Genomic DNA, 20,900 nt, shown 5'->3' with positions numbered 1-20,900 from the left:
TGCTACATCTACCCTAGGCCCAGCCCGTACCACGGTTCGTTTCGCCTGTGCTCCTCTACGTACTGTGATTCACTGTTTTTCATGATCGTGGAGTCGCCATAGCTTGTTGTCTAGCTCACATGTATGCGATCTAGTCTCTCACAATGGCCCCTCGCCGCGCCAACTCGTCTTCGTCTGTTCCTCAAGGTACATCCACACGCATACTTTTGCCCCCCCCCCGTATGTTTTCGGACCTGTGAAGAGAGAGAGGAAAGAAAATGCATCAGGGATTTCTTCAAGCGTCTAATTGGTCTTGTGGCTTACTTTTGGATTGCTTTGCTCTGGTATAGGGTACAAAGAGGATCTATCCAAGGGGAAGATGCTCCGGTTCGAGGCTTCCCTCCCGAAACTCCCGGTTCCAGCCCTGGAAGAAACCGGCAGACGATACCTCAAATCAGTCCATCCGCTTCTCACCGAGTCAGAATTCCAAAAGACCTCAAAGGCCGTCGAAGACTTCGTTAAACCAGGTGGTGAGGGAGAACCTCTCCAGCGGCGGTTACTAGCCCGCGCTGCTGACCCCCAGCATGCGAATTGGCTTTACGACTGGTGGAACGAAACCGCGTATCTCGCCTACCGTGACCCCGTCGTGCCATATGTCAGCTACTTCTACTCCTACCGGGATGACCGCCAGCGGAGGGACCCTGCAAAGCGCGCCGCTGCCATCACCACCTCCGTACTGGAGTTCAAGAAGCAGGTGGATGATGGATCCCTGGAGCCGGAGTATCTACGCAAGGAGCCAATGGCGATGAGTTCATACCAATACATGTTCAATGCCTGCCGTATCCCAGCTGCGAAGGCCGATTATCCCTTCACATATCCTGCCAAGGGAAATGAACATATTATTGTGATCCGCAAGAACCAGATATTCAAACTACAAACCCACGCCAATGGCGAGCAGCTCAATACCTCTGAGCTTCAGCAGCAGTTCGAGAAAATCTACCAAAAGGCGGAGAAAGTCCAGCCAGTTGGTGTGCTTACCTCCGCTAATCGAGACTTCTGGACCAACGCCAGAGCAAATCTCATCAAAACCAGCGCCGCCAACGAGGCTGCGTTGGAGATCATCCAAAGCGCGTCATTCACTGTCTGCCTAGATGATGCCTCGCCCGTCACACTGGAAGAGCGCGCACACAGTTACTGGCACGGTGACGGCTGTAACCGCTGGTTCGACAAGCCCCTCCAGTTCATCGTCAACGAGAACGGCACCGCCGGCTTCATGGGCGAGCACAGCATGATGGATGGCACCCCAACCCACCGCCTCAACGACTACGTCAACTACATGATCTTCAACAACCGCCTCGACTACTCCAACCCAGAAATCCGCTCCACCCTCCCAGACCCACAGCCCATCCACTTCGAGCTCAATAAACAAGCCCTCGACGACATCGCCACAGCCAGCCACGCCTTCACCACGGTAATCGGCCAGCACGAGCTCCGCGTCCAAGCCTTCCAGGGCTACGGCAAGGGCCTGATCAAGAAATTCAAATGCAGCCCGGACGCCTACGTACAGATGGTCATCCAGCTCGCCTACTTCAAGATGTATGGCAAGAACAGACCGACCTACGAGTCCGCCTCGACGCGCAAATTCCAACTCGGCCGCACGGAGACCACTCGCTCCGTCTCCGACGAGAGCGTCGCCTTCTGCAGGTCCCACGCCGACATCAACGTGACGCGCGAACAAGTTGTGAAGAACTTCCGCGCCGCGCTCGCCGCGCATACCAAGTACACTGCCGACGCGAGTGTGGGCAAGGGCGTCGACAGACACCTGTTCGGGCTGAAGAAGCTCATCGCGGACGGGGAGAAGGTTCCTGCGCTCTTCCAGGACCCTGCGTATTCGTACAGCAGCACGTGGTTCATCAGCTCTACCCAGGTGAGTTCCGAGTATTTTAATGGATATGGCGGGAGTCAGGTTGTGGATGATGGGTTTGGGATTGCGTATATGATTAAGGGGAAAAGGTAGGTTTTTCTTTTCTTTTCTTTTCTTTTTTTTTTTTTTTTTTTTTTGGGGGGTGGGGGGGGGGGGGGGGGGGTCCATTCATAAATTTAAACTAACTCTTTCCTCTTCTTCTTTTTTCAGCATCCAATTCAACATCGTCTGCAAGAAACTCGGCGCGGAGCGCATGAGCTTCTACCTCAACGAGGCCGCTTGCGAGATCCGCGAGCTTCTCATGCCAGATCTCCTGGCTGAGTCGGAGAAGGCGAAGCTGTAAGAATAAAACAGCAACCGGTCTTATTTTCTGGTTATACATAGGTTTGCCGCTAGGGCAGGACTTGTCTGCACGGTGTAGAGGGGAAACAGAAAGAAGGTGGTGCTGGGGTACGCGGAAAGGAAACGCGCTGAGTGGTATTTAACTCTTTGGATGAAATGAATATGGGCTTATATACCTCGGTTTTCTTTTACGTGTACATATACCTAGATAGACATACATCATTCCCTTTTTTTTTTTTTTTTTTTTTTTTTTTTTTTTTTTTTAATTTATTCAACCCTATGTTTTTTATATATTTAGTTGGCTTGATTTTCTTTTCTTCGTTGTTTAGAAGAGCTCTGTAGACCGATACAAGAAAAATTACCATTTACTTTTACTTTATGCAAGAGAAATTTCCTTTGATGGTTTGGGAGTCTTCTTCAATATTCCCGTCCCCGGGAGATGGCTAGGTAGGACTGTCAGGAAGTACGCACAAACCAGTGAACGCCTAGAATGTAGGGTTCATAGGGTTCTAGTTTCCACCTAGCTACTTTGTACCAGCCTCTCAATATATAGTTATAGATATAGATATAGATATATTTCTGTGGAATTGAAAATTAAAAAAAAGTTTTGCATCATTAAATCCCCTTTTTCATCAAATCACTTCATGCCTATGGCTTCACCCATATGGAGCCCTGCGGGATAACAGAAATGCGAAATGAAAAAATGCCAAAAGTAGTACCTACAATAAATGCATTCATCGTAGTTGAATAAGAGGAGACGAAAAATGCGATGGGTTGACTGGATATCCTGGGAAACGCCATACACGGATACAAAAATTAGACAGACAAGAATACATATGAAAAAAAAAAGTCCGCAGCAGCAATAAATATGATTTTGAATTCTGAAACCCTGAAAGGAGGAATAAAGTGACAAAATGAGGAAGTGAAACAAATAGAAGATGAGAGATAATGAATGCCCTTTTCATTCAAGCATCGATGCATCCGTCACTGGCAGGCCATGTAGTACTTTACCATTCCTCACTGCCCGGCCAGACATGTGATGATGTACATGCAAAGGTAAAACAATCGTATGATTCCGCGCGCAAGCAAGATCGTTAACGGGTTACAAATTCATCAACTTCATTATAAAATGGGTTTACCGTGCGGTTAGCACGATATCAGAATCGGAAATACCCGGACCATGAGACTGAGAGCTGATGCAAATGGATAAGTGGTAGTGCTGTGTGTATCCGAAACAGATTTTAACTTGTTTTTCCGGGTCATAGATAACTCCATACGATTGTGTCGTGTGCTGGTGGTGGCTGAGGTACTTTGGGATATCGAATTGCACGCGAGTTCCAGCCATCCAGCAACATCGTTTGGTATCCGTGGAATTGGAGAAGTGGGCAGGAATTCGTATGATCAGGCAAAAATAAAACGCAATCGCGATTCAAATTGCGCGTGTCAAGGTTTTTCTACATCTTCCGCAGATTGCGGTGTTTGGGATGACTCCTCTGATTCGATTCTGGCTGGTGTTGGGGGCACTGCCTCTGCATTGGAGAGGCGCGAACTTGTGCTTGGTGTGTGAGCAGCTGATGAGCTTAGCTCAGCAACTTGGCGCTCTGAAATGGACAGAGAGGAGTCAGTGCTAGTGCTTTTAACTTTCTTTGAAAATCATACGACTGGATGTACGTAGAACCATACCTAGCTCTCGAATCCTCACTCGCAGCATTTGATTTTCCCTTGTTAGCATCGCCGTCTCCGCTTGGTAGTAGGACGTCTCGTCACGACTGCCATGTCGTCCACTGCCGTCTCCTCCTATTGATGACCAGTCAGAAGAGAGGATACCGGTTTCGGGCTCCACATGAGAGGGAATGGCGGGTGAATGGCCAGAACTGCGGCGTCTGGAAAGACTGGATGGGATTTGCGTTGAGGATCTGTGGGTTGGCGGAGGCGCCGGTACGGGAGGAAAGGACACGGAACGTTCAGATGTTGGAGTGGAATCGTCAACAATGGCAGTCCCTGACGCTGCAAACTGTTGTTGTTGTTGTCTCTGCAGCTGGGCTTGCTGTATCCGAATCATTTGCAGCAGTCGATTCTAGGTAGGTAAAAGAGCAATTTGTTAGCTTTCACATCATTTAAAGTGGGCGGTCAAATCTATATTATATTGTCCTCACACGTACCACCTGCGCTTCTTGCTCTTGCTCTAGCTCCTGATGTATCTCACCAAGGGATGGTGTTCTTTGGTGGTGAGGGTCACCAGTGGCGATAGTTGGGTTCCCGCCGATACTAGTTGGACTGTGGGTCCTATAAGAACTTCCAATGGATGAACGGTAATCACTACTGGACAGCTCGCCAGGGCCAGGTAAAGTCGGGTCATTTAAATTCAGATTCATGGCTACCGTGGACCGGCGTCGCTCGTGCACTCTGGTTGCATGCGGAGAACCGCGATTGGCACTGACTGAGGAACGTCTCGACCGGTCTGTTGCATTCATGGTCGCGGCAGCTGCAAGAGATGTAGAAGAAGAACGAGGGGAGAGCGATTGGCCCGACGGGATTTCTGCCGAATTGGCAAATGTACGGGCCTGGTAAGGGGAGTGAGAGGTAGAGCGGGAGGGCGGGAGAGAGTTGATGTCGGGCGGCATGGTTAGTAGTAACTTTATGTGATGTAAGCAATTCGCAAGGCTGCCAATTCGAATACGGTACTCCAGAGACACACAAAATAAGGCGAGAATTCCCTGAACCAAAACTCAGACTGTGCAAGAATACAAAGGAGAAAGCTGGAAATTTTGAAGCTGAGGTTGTAGGTGAAGTTGCTTGGAGCGGGACAAAAGCTTCACGTGTGACCGCGTTTGACCAATCACATGAGACGTCCGTCCAGGATGACATCATAACAAGAATACACCAAGGTTATCCTCTGAGAAAAAGATGCAGTCATGGAATGTGTCACTTCAGAGACGAACAAACAGTTGTTCCAAGTTTTTAACTACTTCAGTTTCAAATTCAATCCAGCTACGTCCCTCGTTTCCAATGTCTATTTCATTGGGATAAACACATTGAACCTCAAAATCAATCCAGCAACTCTCTCTTGGTCACCAGGAACATCTTTGAATAGAGATCATTGTGCTTAATCAAAGCTGAATGAACTTGCTGATGTCAATGACCACTCCCTGCATACATTCTTTTGAATAAGTAACACAGTTCATTACCAAAGGCTTTGGTAAGTACTCAATAAGAATGGCAGATGGAGGACCTGTGCCACGTTGAAATGTATCAAGATGAGGAGTACAGTTTGTGAGGTCAATAGCTAGCATAAGGCTATAGAAATTAGGTATAGCGCTATAAGCATATAGCTATTTGAACCGTTTAAGCCTGCAATATGCGCTTATCTCGTAGTGAGAGTGATCCAAATATCGAATACCATCGTGGGCGTGCCCAAGATATCCCCATTATTGTGGAACTGCAGTGCATCACGATCAGGAAAATGACCCAGGTTAGGGACAGCAGGAATGCTAAAATGAAGGAACTGTACATACAGCCTTCAATGGATTGCCACAGTAATTGACACGAAATATGGGGGGTGCTTCTGGGGCATTTACGGTTTCCTCAAACGCCATCTTTGTGAAAGTGATATCGATTTTGAAGCTGTCATCGAAGCCAGCCTCACTGTGATAGACGGTGTCCTCATTCCCGATTGTCCTGAAGAAATTGTCTGACATGGTGAAAGAAAAGAAATTGGGAATAGTGCAGCACCATCCTGATAGCCGCTCGTATGGGCAAGGAGGCAACACTTGGAGTGCTGATGTTGAATACTTGTCGTTGGAGATCATGGTTCAGTTGAATTCACAGGCATAAGTTGAACGAGGCTCAAAAATTTTTCAGCACCATTCAGAAATTCCGTCGAAAGCCAACAGCGATGATGGAAATGATTAAAAGAGAAAGGGACTTCGTTCTCGCAAGAACCATGTTGCACTCCTCGCAGCCCTGGCTTTATCGTTTCCCTCATGAGGGAGCTCAAAAAGCAATTGATCACTTCTTAACACTCCTTTAGCATTTGTTTTTGTGTATAATTGTTCCCTCACCAGATCTCTCTTTTGGTACCTTTCAAAATATTTGGGCGGTTAGCAGCGCCTTTTGAACAGAAAATGAGAGTATCGCCCCGTTATTTCTCGTCAAACAGGAGATTGGACAACCTGGGAGCTAACCCCATGAAGCCTACAAGTTGGGGTTTCTACTTTCCTTTTCCTTATCGCAGTGATTGTCACCGACTTCCCACTGCAGGCACTCTATTGCAAACCACGAAGCATAAAACGCATGCAGATTCGGAAAAAATGTCGTTATGAGCTATGAATTAAACAGCACATTCCGAGGCAGCGAAGTCTCCTGAAACAACCACAGCTAGTGAGTCAACGGCAACTTTCCAAACCTCCTGGAGGCCACCACCAAGTTCTGCAGCGAAAACAGGGGTAAAGATCCCTGAACCCAGGCGTATCCGCCGCTGAGGTTGTCAGTCTCAAGACTCCCCGAGGTTCGCCCGTTCAAAGTGAACATGTACTGTACATTCAGGCATCAACCATAAACGTCACAGCCCTGGGACAACGAGGAGTGGATCCAGTTATCCTGGAATATTGTAGAGGATGAGAGAACTATCGAGGGACACGATGTGGGCCATTTCAAGGGTGGAGCGACGAACGCAGAGCCTATCGTGTGGTGTGCGGGGATCGACTTTGACAATTCAAGCTGCCCGTAGCTGAGAGTGCTTTGCAGGGTGGATTGGTGTCAAGTCTTGGGGGGCATAGTTTTGATTTGGGATACTTTTGTTTGGTTTGAGGGTGCTTCCTGAGAACCAGGCAGGATATTCCGAATAGCAAAGGCGATTTAATCTTCGGTTTTCTTTGAGTGTTGTTGTCCTAGCTGTCAAATCGTGAATACGGCCACGCTGGTTTCATCAGTTAGAATTCCGCTTCGTTGCACTTCTACTGTATTAACATTTCTTTTTCATTCTTGATTTCAATGTCTGTTTATAGATAGAAGATATCTCATATCTTGAAGTGTGAGATATTTTCGAGGTGAGATTACAACCCTGGGGCAGACAGCCCCAGGGCGGAATTTTAAGTCAACACAGCCCTCCCTCTTCAATATAGATGAGGATAGAGGTATCTAGAAAGCGATATCCACACATTTGTTGGCTCGTGACTGGGAGTGACAAGCAACTTTATAAGGAATTTAATCCGCAGGCCATCAAATAGCAATGAGATCGAGACATCATTCGTAATCGAAAGCAGTGAGCCTTCCAACACTGGGAGCGGCATCTGACAAATTCCTTGTCAGAAAGCTCTCAGCCCTACCATATTTCTAGCCAGGCTTCCCTATGAGAAAAGGGAAGTAGAAATGTCAATAGAACAGAACCTGTCATGTGACGAGATAAGAGGTTGCGAAGTTTAATTGATCTGATTGACAGCTATATGACCAGCAAAAACTTCGCTGTAATTCGATGCTCTGAGTTTCTCCAATTATCCGCAGCTCATGCCGGGTGGTTGATCTGGTATCAGCAGCTTTGTTGGTGATCAGTGGAGGAACTAATGAATGACTGCATTGGGCTCTCAATCCTAACTATCAAGCTACCCTTGTAACAAGCTATTCGACCGCTCAATGACGGACGGAACTCCGATCGGATCACCATGCGGAGAAAGGTTACATAGTGGGAGATAGTGTGTTGCGCAATCGCTGTACAGCGTATGTTTCTCAGAAAACATATTTCTTTGAAGTTTTTGCTTGCCCTTGCGGATCTGCTGTTGGTTACATGTAAGCAATCAACCAGTGATCAGGTTACAGGTACGGAGTAGGCCGGACAGCTTAAAAATAAAATCCGAGCTAGGAAGAAAAATGGAGACAAAGGGAGAAAGAATTTTTCTCTTCCTCTCGACGCGCAAAATAAACAACACGCCGTCACCAAATGGTCGAGTCTCAAGCTCTTGGCCGAAATGTCATTCCCTGCCAAACCTTGCAACCAAAATTGGCTTCCGGTTTTGACAAAGGGATAATGTCTCCGCCCGAGGAGTCCCCCGGTCCATAAAAAAAAGTTCAAACAGCAGCCAAGGCGCTATTACCTGTCAAGTTATGATATTATTCATGGGTTGGTAACCCATGTTGGACAGGGGAGGTTTTGTTTGATAAAACGAAACACAACCCCCCCTAATGCCCCTCTAATTTTGAGCCCGAAACAAATGGAGGGGCTAGAATGCGGAGGAAGGAGTAGGTATTCTGAAAATCTGAGTTGAGGAATGATACCAGAATAGTGGTTAGTCAATCTGGGGGACGCCCTCCATATATGTGGCTGGAATGACTTTGTTGTTTTTTGCCTCCTCGATATGACACGCAGCTTGTGGAGGTTAACTCTCTGAGCCAGGAGCTGATTTGCAGTTGTCTTCTGGGACATTTCAATAGTCGTTTGCACATCGCACTAATTTCCAAAGTTTGCTGCATCATGCATGTGTCCAAAGCACGTTTGGTAGAACTTGAGCTTGGCGGTCATCATGGAGGCGATCTGCGCCTAAATCCTCTTGGGATCAAGTCGTCGATGAAATATCCGGTGGCCAAAGGAACCGGTGGTTCGCTAACTTTTTGGGCACCTCCGGCCTAGACCTCACTGGGGCTGGTGGTGTTTCTCTGGGGCATCGCGCCAAACCCCGATTCAATAGTTCCAGAAGCGAGTCTGAGCTTTCTCGTTCTCAAAAACGCCCCCGTGTACGAAGTTAGGATCCACTGCCCCATACACAGCTGGGCGTGGTGATCCACCGTACTGTAATTTTGTGTCTCTCGTGCGATGTCGTTGCTTGAGTGGTCAACTGTTCCATGCTCCGAAAAATGTTCTGTCTCATCATGCGCTTTGCACATCTTGCTATCTGCGAGCCAGGGAGTGAGGTTGAATCGTCAGCATCTTGACCCAGAAGAACCCTCTGCAGGAAATCCGTTTTATTCCCTTGAAACGGCATGTATTTGGTAAAGAATCTGCCGGGGGCCCAGGTGGGTGCAAATGGGCTAAAAATGGACTGCTCATGGGCCATGGTCTTTGATCATATTGGTGCTGGGCGAGCGTAAGCACGACAAGGGCGGCAGGGCTGGCTTACATAGCGGTCCTGGGTGGCATCAGCCTCTTTCGTCCCTCTCAAGCCTCCCTGCGAGACTTCCGTCAGCCCAAGAATGGTCCCCCGTCCGCCCTCATATCATCAGCCATCGATGGCTTTGGCGTTTCTTTCTTCTTGCTGCATCGCATCTGCATCCGATCCTTCGTCCGTAAATATACTGCTACACTCATACCTCAACCAAAGCCGAGGCCCCGAGCCACTGGATACATTAATTATAGAGCTATGAGCAGACTCGAATAACGAATAACGACTACTTTCCCGCCAGCTGACTTGCTCTTTACTGGGTCAATTGAGCTACTCCAGGCCTGTTGAAGCCGTTCGCTTTCGCTATTATCTAAAAAATCAGACCTGTCGAATTCGCCGCCAACTTCCTTGCCGGCTCTCATGTTCTAGCAGAGTAGAACGACCCTTCGTTTCTGCGCCTGTCCCACCGTTCTCCGCCGAGATCCATACGACTACCATTGGGAAATTAATGAGGGAAGATATTGGCTTAACCATAAGATATCCAAGGACTCGACGTGATCCGTTGATAGAAACGGTGGTTTGTGGCACTTGGTTTTGACTCAAGAATTTGCATGTCGTCTCTTCTACAAGCAACTAAAGAACGCACCAGCCTTGAAACACCGATCGCTTCCAGTTACTGCAACCTTCCTCTTCGACTACCTATTTGATAAACGAGAGGAGTGACCTTTTGTTTCAACGACCAAATTTTATTTTATTTTTATTTTTATTTTATTTTTACTTTTATTCTAAAGGTGGCCGGTCCCCAACGAAATGGTTGGTATCCTGGGGATAACTCGATCTTAGACCTCCTAATATCTAGCCCTGCAAGTTTGGCTCGTCATTGAGAGATGGACTCTCCTAATGGCCAATCCGTACTTAGCTCAAGAAGGGGCCTGAATCTCCGTCCAATTCAGACAAATATCAATAATCCTAATGTCCGTCCAAAACGGCCTCCTCGCCCTGATGACGAGCTCACCCCGGAGGTGGCCACCGCGGCGCGACTTCCTCTCAAGCCGCAAGCTTCAAAGTCATCTTTAAAGAGCCTGTTTTCACGTAATAAGGCGAGTCGCCGTTCCAATCATGAACACACCCTTCCGGCTATTGCAGAATCACAGAAGACAATGGGCGCGAACATAATACCACCCATTAGCCCGTCGACAACTCCAATGACGCCCAAATCTTCAGCAACTACATCTTCACCTTTAGTGGGCAAACCAGGCGCTATCAATCCTTCACAGGCTTCCAAGTTCTCAAAAGAGAAAGGCCAGAAACTGCACAGAACAATCACCGTCTGGGACCCACCACCTCTTTTCCAAGCATATCCCCAGGCAATCAAACAAGGCACGCTTCCTGCCCCAACACTCTCCGCAGGACCTATTTTACGAATAAAGGGCCACCGAAGAAATAGTAGTGTTAAAGACGACATTTCAGATGTTGATGCCGACGATGAAAGGGTCTCCTCAAGGGCCTCTAGGAAGCGGAAAGATGAAAAGCACAACAAGCATTCACGCAAAGCTTCTGCTTCTATCAGCAAATCGGACTGGACCCAGAAAATTTTCATTCTAGTCACGAGCGGCTATCTTTTACAGTATGCCGGCGATGGCAGCTTCGATCGCTTACCTGAGAAAATGATGGAGCTTGGGAAAAACTCGGTGGCATTTGCGAGTGACGCGATTCCAGGCAGACACTGGGTGCTGCAAATTTCACAAACACTTGAAGAGGATGGAACCGTGTCTTTGGATACGAAGAAGACTTTTCTCTCTCGGTTTGGATTTGCAGATTCCCGAAGACAGGCGAAGACCTTACTCTTGGTTTGTAATGACCCAGCCGAAATGACATCTTGGCTTTCAGCTGTGAGACGGGAAATCGAAGCTTTAGGCGGGAAAGAATACACGCCCGAAACACCGATGGAAGAAACGTCTCAGGATTCTCAGCAATCCGAAAAGAAGCTCATTCGGCAATCTGTGGTACCTGACAAAAAACAATCACCACCTATGAACGTAGCAAATCCGGGATCCGCGGAAGCCTCTCCAAAGGTTTCAACGCCAAATCCCAACGAAGAGCAGAAGCCAGAAGGTGACAAACCCGCCGATGAAGCATCACTAAAATCCCTAAATAGACGATCGATTCGCCCACAATCTGTCGAAGCTCCTTCACTCTCGACTACTGGGACGGTTACAGATCTAGATCGATTACGGGAGGGATCAAGGTTATCTTACGTTTCCATCGGGACGAGGACTATACCAAGCTCCAGGGGTTCTTCTCCAGGCCTATCTCCTGTTAGACCAAAGGATGTTACCACTATGTCTCCATATGCTGATTCCCCACCTAGCGTTAGGAGTACAGTTGCGGACTCCAGCAGCACACACAAATCTAGTCATGCGTATTCCTCAATGCTGTCCGAAGATAATGGCACAGACACTCCCAGCGCAGCTCGCCCACTGTCAACTGTTGGCCCATTAATATCCAGAAGTACATCTCCTCCCAATTTCAGCGTGCCAGTGTTCAGCAAAAGATTTTCAGCAACACATTCTGGCGCATCCCCATCGTCTAGGAAATTTTACCACACCTCTCCTCCCGACTCGCCGCGCATCATCATGCCGGGCACTCGCCATCGCCATCGCTTTTCTGGTCTGGATGACTCTGTCGCACCTTCGCAATTATCAACCGGTCAGGCGGATTCGAAGCAGTCGTTGAAAGACCCAACTAATTCCCAACACCCTGCTCCTTTCATATTCGACCCAGAACCCCCCTCGCGCACCTCTGTCTTGCCAAAGCCAAGGGAGAAAAAAGCAAGACGGTATTCGTCTTTCGAGTCGACTCGTGGTACTCACAGTGTATCCTCAGACTATCGCCCACAACTTTCACCAGTGATGAACGATAGTAGTGAAGAGGGAGGGAGTAAAGGCGATACGTTCTCACATCGCAATCCACCGCAAACATACAAGCAAACCAACTACGTGCTTCCAAAGGCTAACAATGAAGTACGACAACTGCGCCGACCAATGAGCCTGCAGATTGGATCCGAAGCCCGCCGCCGGGCAGAGGCAATTCACCCACCACCCACCACTACTACCACCCATCCGCACTTTCCATCCCCTGACACTCGATCTCCTTATCGTCGAAATCGAGCCAGTTTAGCCCACCAAGAAATAATAAGCGCCACTTCACCCCCGGCTCACTACTCATCAGAACCCGACCCAAGCCCCCTGCAGAAGAGCACATCGAATTTATCCGTCCGCCCACCCGTCGCTCCTCCGCCGGATTTCCCGCTGCCAAGAGTCCCACGCAGAGTCTCATCGCACTTCAGGCCAGCATGGCATGATCATCAACAACATACATTGAGGCCCGCGCGTGAATCTGGTATCCCTCGATCCAGAACAGGGCCAGATGGGCAAAGAAATACCCATACACAAATTGTGCCTGTTGATCTGCGGGACATTGAGAATTCGCCGCAACTGAGCGGGATGACAGCGAAGGAGTATAGTATGGTGAATGCGTTCTAGTTCAGCAATATGGATGCACGCCCTAATCATCTATTCTTGGTATTACTTAGAGCCGGTGTTGTTTTATTTTCTCTACACATTAGCAAATTCGTGATGTCAATTTCATATTTCCCCCTTTCATGTCGTTGGGTAACTATTTGGTTTTGGACATTAACGGATGTATATACACCAAAAGTGAGATGTTTCGCTTTCTGTTTGTCATATACGCACGGTACGGACGTATACATACCCCCTTGTGCCCTAACCCATTTCACGTTTTATATTTTCTGTTTCTCCCCCCATCTAGGTTTACGAACTCCATAACACATACGAAAAAAAGAATACTCCAGCTTTGCCCCTCCCCTTTTTTCCTTTTCCTTTATTTCTTTCTACTATGCACTTTACGTGTACAATCGATATGTCAACAATATATACACTCGCAAAAAAACAATATTTTATGTATATACTGCATGTGCTGGCCGAAACATTATTTTTTTTCTCCTCATGATTCGCGTGCATTCTTTCCATCCCCGTTTTCCTTGTTCAAAAATGCGTGGAGGCCAAAGGGAACTCAACAAAACAAGTCTGGCACCTTCCCCTAACGACCATTTCGGAGGCCAGCTTAGGAGATATATGAGATATATCGTTGCTTATAGAGAACCTGATGGGTTGGTGAGGTTACTTATGTCCATGTTAAACTGGAACACAGATCATTCGTTATCCTTAGATAGACATAGTTATATGTATCTACGGGATGGAAAACGGCACGGAGACAACGGAACGACGTGTACGAAGTGTATTGTTATTTTACAAAAATCGCCGGTAAGGGGCGTGAAAAACCTTTCTTTTGTTAAGCAGTCCGATAACTAAAGGGTATTTGATTATTACATAGCTTCCATTGTTTCTTGTCACATCTTCTTTTTATCTTTGGTTGGTTCCTAAAACGCCTGTTATTCACCTGCGTTCGGAAAAGTGTAACTAAAATAGCCTTAATTATTTCTGCTCTAATACCAACCAAGAGAAATGTAAAAATCAAAGAAAAAGAGAGGGAAAGAAAACCGATCATAGCATCCTTTCCTCACGGGACAAATATGGAAAATGGCGGGGGAAATGGGGCTAAACACAAGTGGTAGTTAAAATAACAGAATAGTAAATAAACTAGCACAGCCGATGGGGCCATGGCCAAGGGAAACTGAAATAAAAGATGAAAAAAAGTGCATTTCAGTGCTGGGGCCAAAAAGTAACGAACAAAAAAAAAAATTATTACAATTATTCATCGTCCGCTTCTTCCACGCGCGGTGCAAGATCTCGTTTTATCGCTTCGCCCGCTGCCACTCCTGTTGATGAGCCACCTGTGTTGGATGGAGGAGCTTTTACGGAGTTGGCTGACTTGGAGGCGGAAGACGCGGCTGTGCCTGTGCCTGTGTTGGTCTTCTTAGACTTCTTCTTACTTTTCTTGCTCTAAGTGATTTTCTGCGTTAGTGAACATCATCGATGATAGCGAGGATATATAATTGGAGTCAAAACAAACCTCTTGCCAGCCCCACACGGGTCTGAAACTATCAAAGAATCCCACATCCTCAAACAAATTGGGGTACAGCCAAAGGCCCGGTGGAACAGCAAAGTACGTAACACAGAATAAGATGAGCCGGAAAATCGACATGGCGAAAAATAGGCCTAGCAAGCCCATGGCACCAATACTCAAGTACCAAACACCTTGCCTCAACATAATAGGCCACAGCGGGAACATCACAACTGCCATGATTACTACCAAGACACCTGCGGCCATAGCCTTTTGCTTCCACTGGGGGCCTTCATATAGCCATACGTAGTGCATCATCGGATCTATCTCCTGGTTCTGCTCTACTTTTACTGTCCACAGGCCCTTCACGCGGTTTTTTGGTTTCGCATGGTTGTGGCCGGCATGTGGATCAACTTTGGAAACTCGAAGTGCAAGGAGCGAGAGCGGGAGGAGTTTGAAGGCATTTTCGGCCGAAGCCTTATCTGTCACTGGAGGAAGTAGAGACTTGGCTTTCAACTGAGCTTTGGCGTATGCAGGCGATTGAATAGCTCGTATAGCTCGCTTAACTGGTTTATTTTTAAATTTATGTGTTAGCTTTGTGCCGTATGACTGTCTATTCAACGGGCAGATAATAGCGGACCTTTGAACAGCTCTCTCCTTCGCCCATCCAGAATGCAAGTTCTCGGCTTCAAATTTTGTGACCTGAGAAAATCTGCCACTGCGACGGCACGGGGGTTTGGTGGTGCATTCGAGTTCATAGGAACATGTTGCGGATGATTTTCTCCATGCTCATGTGCACGCTTGGCCTGCTGCTGCTGCTGATGTTGTTGCAAAGCTTTGGCTTTCAGTTGGGCTATATATTGCTCCGGCGTAAGGCCTTGTTTCGCAGCCTCTGCCGCAAGCTGTTGTCGTTGCATATTGCTAAATTCCTCAGGGGTCATTCCTCTCTTTGCAGCTTCAGTTGTGAGGTGGTGTTGCATGGCAGCATGCTGCTGGGGGGTTGGCTGACCGGGAGTCGCCATTATGGAGGAGCTGATTAATAATAAACAACAAAAAGAGGGATCAGCTTGAAAAAAAAGTTATTTAATATGTTGTCTTTTGGCTGATTTTCAGCGGATTTTGAAGTGGCCAGATCAGATACTGAGTCATGTGACAACTATGCGTCTAGCGCGCTTAATCTACTTAATCTATCAAGAAAGGCTTGCAGATGCAATTATGTCATCGCCATTTTTCCCTTGCGACCATCGGCTAGCTCGGAGGGACTTTTTTTGCGCCAAAAGTTTGCTGAGTAAATCATGCTTAGCAGTCAGCATGCGCAATTGCAATTGCTCAGGGGCCACAGAGTCGCTCTGATGCGGCTTATGCCAGGCGACTTCCAGCCATTCGGGCGTTCGATTTCATTCCTTTCATGATGCTCAGGGCCCTTGGCCCCTCGAGAATCATTCATTCACGGCATGTCCACAACAGGAAATTATACGCCTGATCACAGCGCTCTTCTGGTCCGTCCGTGGACAGTTGTGCAGCTGGTAAGATTCATTTTGTAAAGAAATTTGTTTCGCTTGGTTGAGCCGTTTTCCAGCTAACATAATACCTACACCACAGTCGCAACGTGATGTTTCGTCGCAGATACCTCTCAATCATGTCGCGCATCCAGGCATCGATGTGACCTCAGCTTGTTTTGGAAATAATATATATGAAGAACAGGCAATGGTGAAATGTATTTCGAACCTTTTAGCTCTTGATAATCGCCGTTTCCATGTCGACCTATACTGGTCCACAGACTATCGCCGGTGGACTTTTTGTCCCGTTACCGTCAATTCCTCTGTGCCGGTCTCCCCTGCCAGGATACGTGCGCTAAGCCGACCCGTGTCAGTCCTTGCTGATGATGTTGGATCGCAATTGTGCTCTCAATCTCTCGATGTCTCCATATTTCTCAGTTTATTACGCAATTACTTTTCCGACACGAACGATACGCTCAATGCTCATTTGTTATATATTCTACTTAATGTTCATTTTGCTGCGTCATCGAATTCCTCTGATGAGCCCAGCAGTGCACCAGCTCGTGACAAGCTTCCGTCTGGTCGAGAGCTTCTTGGATCGCTTTTCCATGAAGCTTTGGGGCCGTATATGTACACTCCAAAACTACTGCAGGACGAGAGAGCAAACCTGAACCAGTCGTGGTATTCTGTTCCCAAATTTGCCCACCCCATAGCTGAATATTTTACGACTCACAAAGACTCGAAAGATGTCCATAGCACTCCTGATGGCTGGCCATGCGAAGCCTATGTAGAAAGACGGCGCCTAAGACGATTTCTAGTCGGCTGGGCCAGTGCAGATGCTCAGATGGCGGAGTATGATTTCAATGGAGATAGCAATCTTATTTTCTCTATGGGCTTACTCGCAAGATCCCGAGGAGTTACCATATCTAATGGCAGTGATGCAAGTGGTGATCCGATAATCAAATCTGGGTGTCTGTTCGACCGAAAATCGACAGACCCTCCTGATCTGAGCGCTTCATGGCCTGAATCAACCGTCACTGAGCACTTTGATTCTTATCCTGTTCATTCGTTGTGTAGTGAGTTGATGGCCTGTGGTATCTCACCCATAGTGAATTCCACACTTTCCAATGTGACAGCCGATGAGAATTTCAAACCGTATAAAATCGCTTCACAATCTTCGTCGTGGGCCTGGGCGCAAGGCCAGCCTGATCCAGATGATTCTCCTACAGATCTGTTTCTATCTAATCTTAGGTGTGCTCGGGCAGATGCTTCTTTCGAGGGACGCTGGTTCCCCGCAAAATGCTCCGGCGATCTTTACGGTGCATGTCGTGTTGGAAATGAACCGTTCCAATGGACCCTGACACGCGAGCAGGTTTCCTATGACTCTGTCGCAGCTCACTGCCCGGAAAACTCTACCTTTTCTGTCCCCCGTACAGGCCTCGAAAACACATATCTATACCACTACCTCATCTCCCTGCCCAAGAATATGATCGACCCGTCGTCTGAAGACTATGACTCGCGTAGTGTCTGGATAGACCTCAATTCACGCGATGTGCCCACTTGTTGGGTTTCCGGGGGCCCTAATGCTCAGTGTCCGTACGAAGTGGACGAAGCCGCTGTTCAACGGCGGACGGTTCTTGTTCCTACGGTTGCAGCTATAATTGTCTTGGTCATCGCCGCATTGACAATATTTGTCAAGTGCAACTCCAATCGCAGGAATTCGAGGTGGAAAAGGATTATTGAGGGATGGGAATACGAGGGTGTTCCCTCCTAGTACATATGTTATCCCCATTTTGAATGTTTATTATTCCCGTTAATATGACCTACAACTTTCGCTGTATTTTTGATATTGTGACACTTTTGGACATACTTCTTTGCATATCTCGCCTTTACCTACTTCTTCTTTCTTTCTATCTTTTGTCTACATGTAACTACCAATTATTTTGCATTTAATTTATACATTAAGTTGAGAGTGGGCGAGCCGAAGACCAAGAGATGGAGATTTCAACCCTTTGGCCACTGGATCAAAAACCTCTATCTGATATAGAGAATATACACTGTACAGTTCTCCGAAATGTATTACAAACCCTATCGTCGCACTGGAAGCGCATCACACCAACCAATTCGAAAAGGGTAAACCATCCGACGAATACATCAGAATCTCATGACAAAACGTCAAGCATTTCCTCCACCCTTCCAAATTTCTCCTTCACTTTCCCCACAGCCTTTCCCCTTTCAATCTCAGCCCGGTCAATCCGCTCCCAATCCTCCCAACTTGTCGGACGAAGGCCCAGCTCCCGCACTTCAGGAAGCACTCCTTCCCAACCAAGGCCCGAACTTCCACTTTCAGATGAATTAAGGAATGCATGTCCGTGACTACTAGTGATATGGTACGCCCAATCAGCCGCAATAGCATCAGCAGTATCAAACGCGTCCGTCATTGTCGACGCGATGACGCCAGTTGGGCCTCTCTTCACCCACCCAGCACAGTAAAGGCCAGGTAGTTGTACGGCTTCAGAAACCTCTGCCGATTTGGCAGTTCTGTTAGGTGCGGGAGGTATTGCAATAACACGGCCCTGGCCGTCATTAGGGATAATACCGCGTGAAGAGTTGAATTGGATATTCAGGTCCTCGAATCCGGGGAGCGGAAGGGATTTGTATCCGATGCTCCGGAAACAAATGCTGGTGGGGATATCGGTGTGGGCAACATGGCCGTCGTCTTGGAACAAGGGAGTTACTTTTGAGGTTGGGGAAAAGGGGTCCGCGGGGTCAAGTTGGTTTCTGGAGAATTTCATGTATGAGAGAACATCCGGACGTGATGGCGAACTATGGAAGGAGTGTGGCGAGAGGAGAAAGTCGAGGGACCAAGATTTGGAGGCGTCTTCGGGTTTTGTGAGGGATCCTTTTGCTAGGAGTTGGGTTAAGCGTTTTTGGGCTCTTGGGAGAGATTTAATGGTTATATCTGGAGGGAAAAGATGCTCGGGAATAGGCTCAAATGATACGGAAGGGAGCTGGAGGATTTCTCGTACTTCTTTGATTGTGAATGCGGCCTGGGAAGTAATACGTTACATTATACATATAATCACGAAACTGAAAGCCCGGGGTAGGAAGAAGCATCCCTACCTGCATAGGACCTCGTCGTCCGACCACTCTGACCCGCTTGATTGTGCTCTTTGATAATTCTTCCAGTGCATATTCCGACATATCCGTCTTTTTCAAGGCATCGACATTTGTAAGGAGGACTCTAGCGACATCCATGGCTACATTTCCATGTCCGATCACTACCGCATCCTCCCCCGAAGTCAAGTCTGGTGCCAGATCTCTGTATTCGGGGAGTCCATTGTACCAGCCAACAAAGGCTCTAGCTGAGTATATACCACGCAGAGTCCTTTCCCCCGGAATTTTAAGCTCTTTATCCTTCGAGGCCCCGTAAGCAAAGAGTATAGCATCGTAATGTGGCTTGAGGGAACGCAACGGAAGATCCACCCCCAGGTCAATATTCCCGATAAAATTGAATCGCGGAGAAGTCGCAACTTCAGTAAATTTCTCCTGGCAATTCTATGGCAACCGAGGCGAAATGATTTATACACTTAGCACATTTCCCATTATATTTCGCAACTCATCTATGATTAAGCACATACCTTCACCTCCGGATGGTCTGGTGCAACTCCAAAACGGACCAGGCCAAATGGGACGGGGAGCTGCTCGTACATGTCCACAAAAGCATCTTCAACCTTGGATATTAATCTATATGCCGCATAGAATCCAGCAGGCCCTGATCCAACAATTGCGACACGTAGTGGGCGGCGACGGCTTTGAACCCCATGGATGCTGCTGAACTGCTTTCTCCGCAAGATCCAAGGTGTCTGTACTCTTGTTCGGAAGGGATGAAACAATCTATTTGAACGAGAGAAGCAACGAGCGCATATATTCGGAGTGCACAATGTGTTCATTGCGAGGATACCAGGTGATATTTTATATAACTCTCGAGCGCCACAGAATGAGGACCGCCTCAACGAATTGTGATGCAATCCCCAAGTTGGTGTGGTTGCCCTGCCAACTATCACACTGTATACCACAACGAACGTCACAACAGCGGCCACACACACCCCTCTCAACCTTCGGCGACAGTGAGGGTTACATATTTAACCTTCTTCAATTTTTTGTATTTTTGCAATCCGGGATATCATAAACGGTGCATTCATTCTTTCAGATATCTGCGCCCTAGGTTTTCTCTTCTCACACGCCAGCTCTGCTTTCCTCCCGCGCCATGGGACGAGTAGAGCCGCCGTTCATGTATGACCCGCCATCCTCCAACCGGTTCTCTGGTGTTTCCGATAAATTTGACCCAAAATCTGTTACGCGGGAAAGCTGGACCCCGCGCGAACCTCGGATGGAAATAAAAGGACCTCTAGTGAATTTCAATACACATCCGGATTCTGTAAGGTCTCCGCTGCTGGTCAAACGCAACGTAACCAAGAACCAAGTGCAGCTAACGTTTTTCGCAGTATATTGTGATTCCGGATGGAAAATTTAACAAGAAAACAATGAGCCCTAAGACAAAGCACAGGATAAAGTACACGAGAACCTTTCAACTGGTCTTGAGAGTTTGTACCTTGATCGGAAGCCTGGGACTGCTGTTCTGCGTCATATGTATCAATAAGACAGCCGGTGTAGTGTCGTGGATGATCCGTGTAGCAGTACGTTTTTGCTTTTCTCTAAATATATGGTCTTGCTGTTTGCTAATTGCATGCTGTAGCCTGGGGTGACAATTCTACATACCATCTACGCGATCTACCATCTATCTCGGTCTTCTGCTGCACGCACTCCTGCTTCATCCGCGAGCTATATGTTGTTCGCTTCCGTTATGGATGCTGGGCTTATTCCACTTTATGTTTTCACAGGAATCATAGCTCGGGTTGAACAAACCAGCAAGATATATGGTTGGGGGACATTGTTCGATACTGATGTGGCAGCGAACAAAATCGAATACGCGACTTTTCTTGGTTGCTCAATTAG

The 20,900-nt window shown here is 47.5% G+C and overlaps 7 protein-coding genes across 7 annotated transcripts; 4 read left to right on the top strand and 3 right to left on the bottom strand.

Annotated features, from left to right (window-relative positions):
- Nucleotides 1–143: 143 nt before the first annotated feature.
- On the top strand, nt 144–2,246 carry HCAG_03790 (conserved hypothetical protein; the record flags this gene model as incomplete). Its single annotated transcript, XM_001541642.1, has 3 exons — nt 144–186; nt 330–1,992; nt 2,114–2,246. 3 exons carry the CDS (start codon nt 144–146, stop codon nt 2,244–2,246), a joined length of 1,839 nt encoding a protein of 612 aa, XP_001541692.1.
- Nucleotides 2,247–5,609: 3,363 nt separating this feature from the next.
- Nucleotides 5,610–5,943, bottom strand: HCAG_03789 (predicted protein; the record flags this gene model as incomplete). The annotated part of the gene is made up of 2 exons (XM_001541641.1): nt 5,610–5,684; nt 5,761–5,943. 2 exons carry the CDS (start codon nt 5,941–5,943, stop codon nt 5,610–5,612), a joined length of 258 nt encoding a protein of 85 aa, XP_001541691.1.
- A 4,280-nt stretch (nt 5,944–10,223) lies between these two features.
- HCAG_03788 (predicted protein) lies at nt 10,224–12,881 on the top strand (the record flags this gene model as incomplete). The annotated part of the gene is made up of 1 exon (XM_001541640.1): nt 10,224–12,881. One exon carries the CDS (start codon nt 10,224–10,226, stop codon nt 12,879–12,881), a length of 2,658 nt encoding a protein of 885 aa, XP_001541690.1.
- Nucleotides 12,882–14,129: 1,248 nt separating this feature from the next.
- On the bottom strand, nt 14,130–15,404 carry HCAG_03787 (conserved hypothetical protein; the record flags this gene model as incomplete). The annotated part of the gene is made up of 3 exons (XM_001541639.1): nt 14,130–14,321; nt 14,392–14,948; nt 15,023–15,404. The coding sequence occupies 3 exons, from the start codon at nt 15,402–15,404 to the stop codon at nt 14,130–14,132; spliced, it is 1,131 nt and encodes a 376-aa protein (XP_001541689.1).
- A 432-nt stretch (nt 15,405–15,836) lies between these two features.
- HCAG_03786 (predicted protein) lies at nt 15,837–17,655 on the top strand (the record flags this gene model as incomplete). The annotated part of the gene is made up of 2 exons (XM_001541638.1): nt 15,837–15,908; nt 15,985–17,655. 2 exons carry the CDS (start codon nt 15,837–15,839, stop codon nt 17,653–17,655), a joined length of 1,743 nt encoding a protein of 580 aa, XP_001541688.1.
- Nucleotides 17,656–18,043: 388 nt separating this feature from the next.
- Nucleotides 18,044–19,707, bottom strand: HCAG_03785 (conserved hypothetical protein; the record flags this gene model as incomplete). The annotated part of the gene is made up of 4 exons (XM_001541637.1): nt 18,044–18,931; nt 19,005–19,439; nt 19,523–19,628; nt 19,667–19,707. The coding sequence occupies 4 exons, from the start codon at nt 19,705–19,707 to the stop codon at nt 18,044–18,046; spliced, it is 1,470 nt and encodes a 489-aa protein (XP_001541687.1).
- Nucleotides 19,708–20,151: 444 nt separating this feature from the next.
- Nucleotides 20,152–20,794, top strand: HCAG_03784 (predicted protein; the record flags this gene model as incomplete). Its single annotated transcript, XM_001541636.1, has 3 exons — nt 20,152–20,322; nt 20,390–20,581; nt 20,786–20,794. The coding sequence occupies 3 exons, from the start codon at nt 20,152–20,154 to the stop codon at nt 20,792–20,794; spliced, it is 372 nt and encodes a 123-aa protein (XP_001541686.1).
- Nucleotides 20,795–20,900: the final 106 nt, after the last annotated feature.

The sequence above is a fragment of the Histoplasma capsulatum genome, genomic scaffold (genome assembly GCF_000149585.1).
Source record: "Histoplasma capsulatum NAm1 scaffold_3 genomic scaffold, whole genome shotgun sequence".
Lineage (NCBI taxonomy): Eukaryota > Fungi > Ascomycota > Eurotiomycetes > Onygenales > Ajellomycetaceae > Histoplasma > Histoplasma mississippiense.
This window is presented reverse-complemented; position numbering and strand designations above follow the sequence as displayed.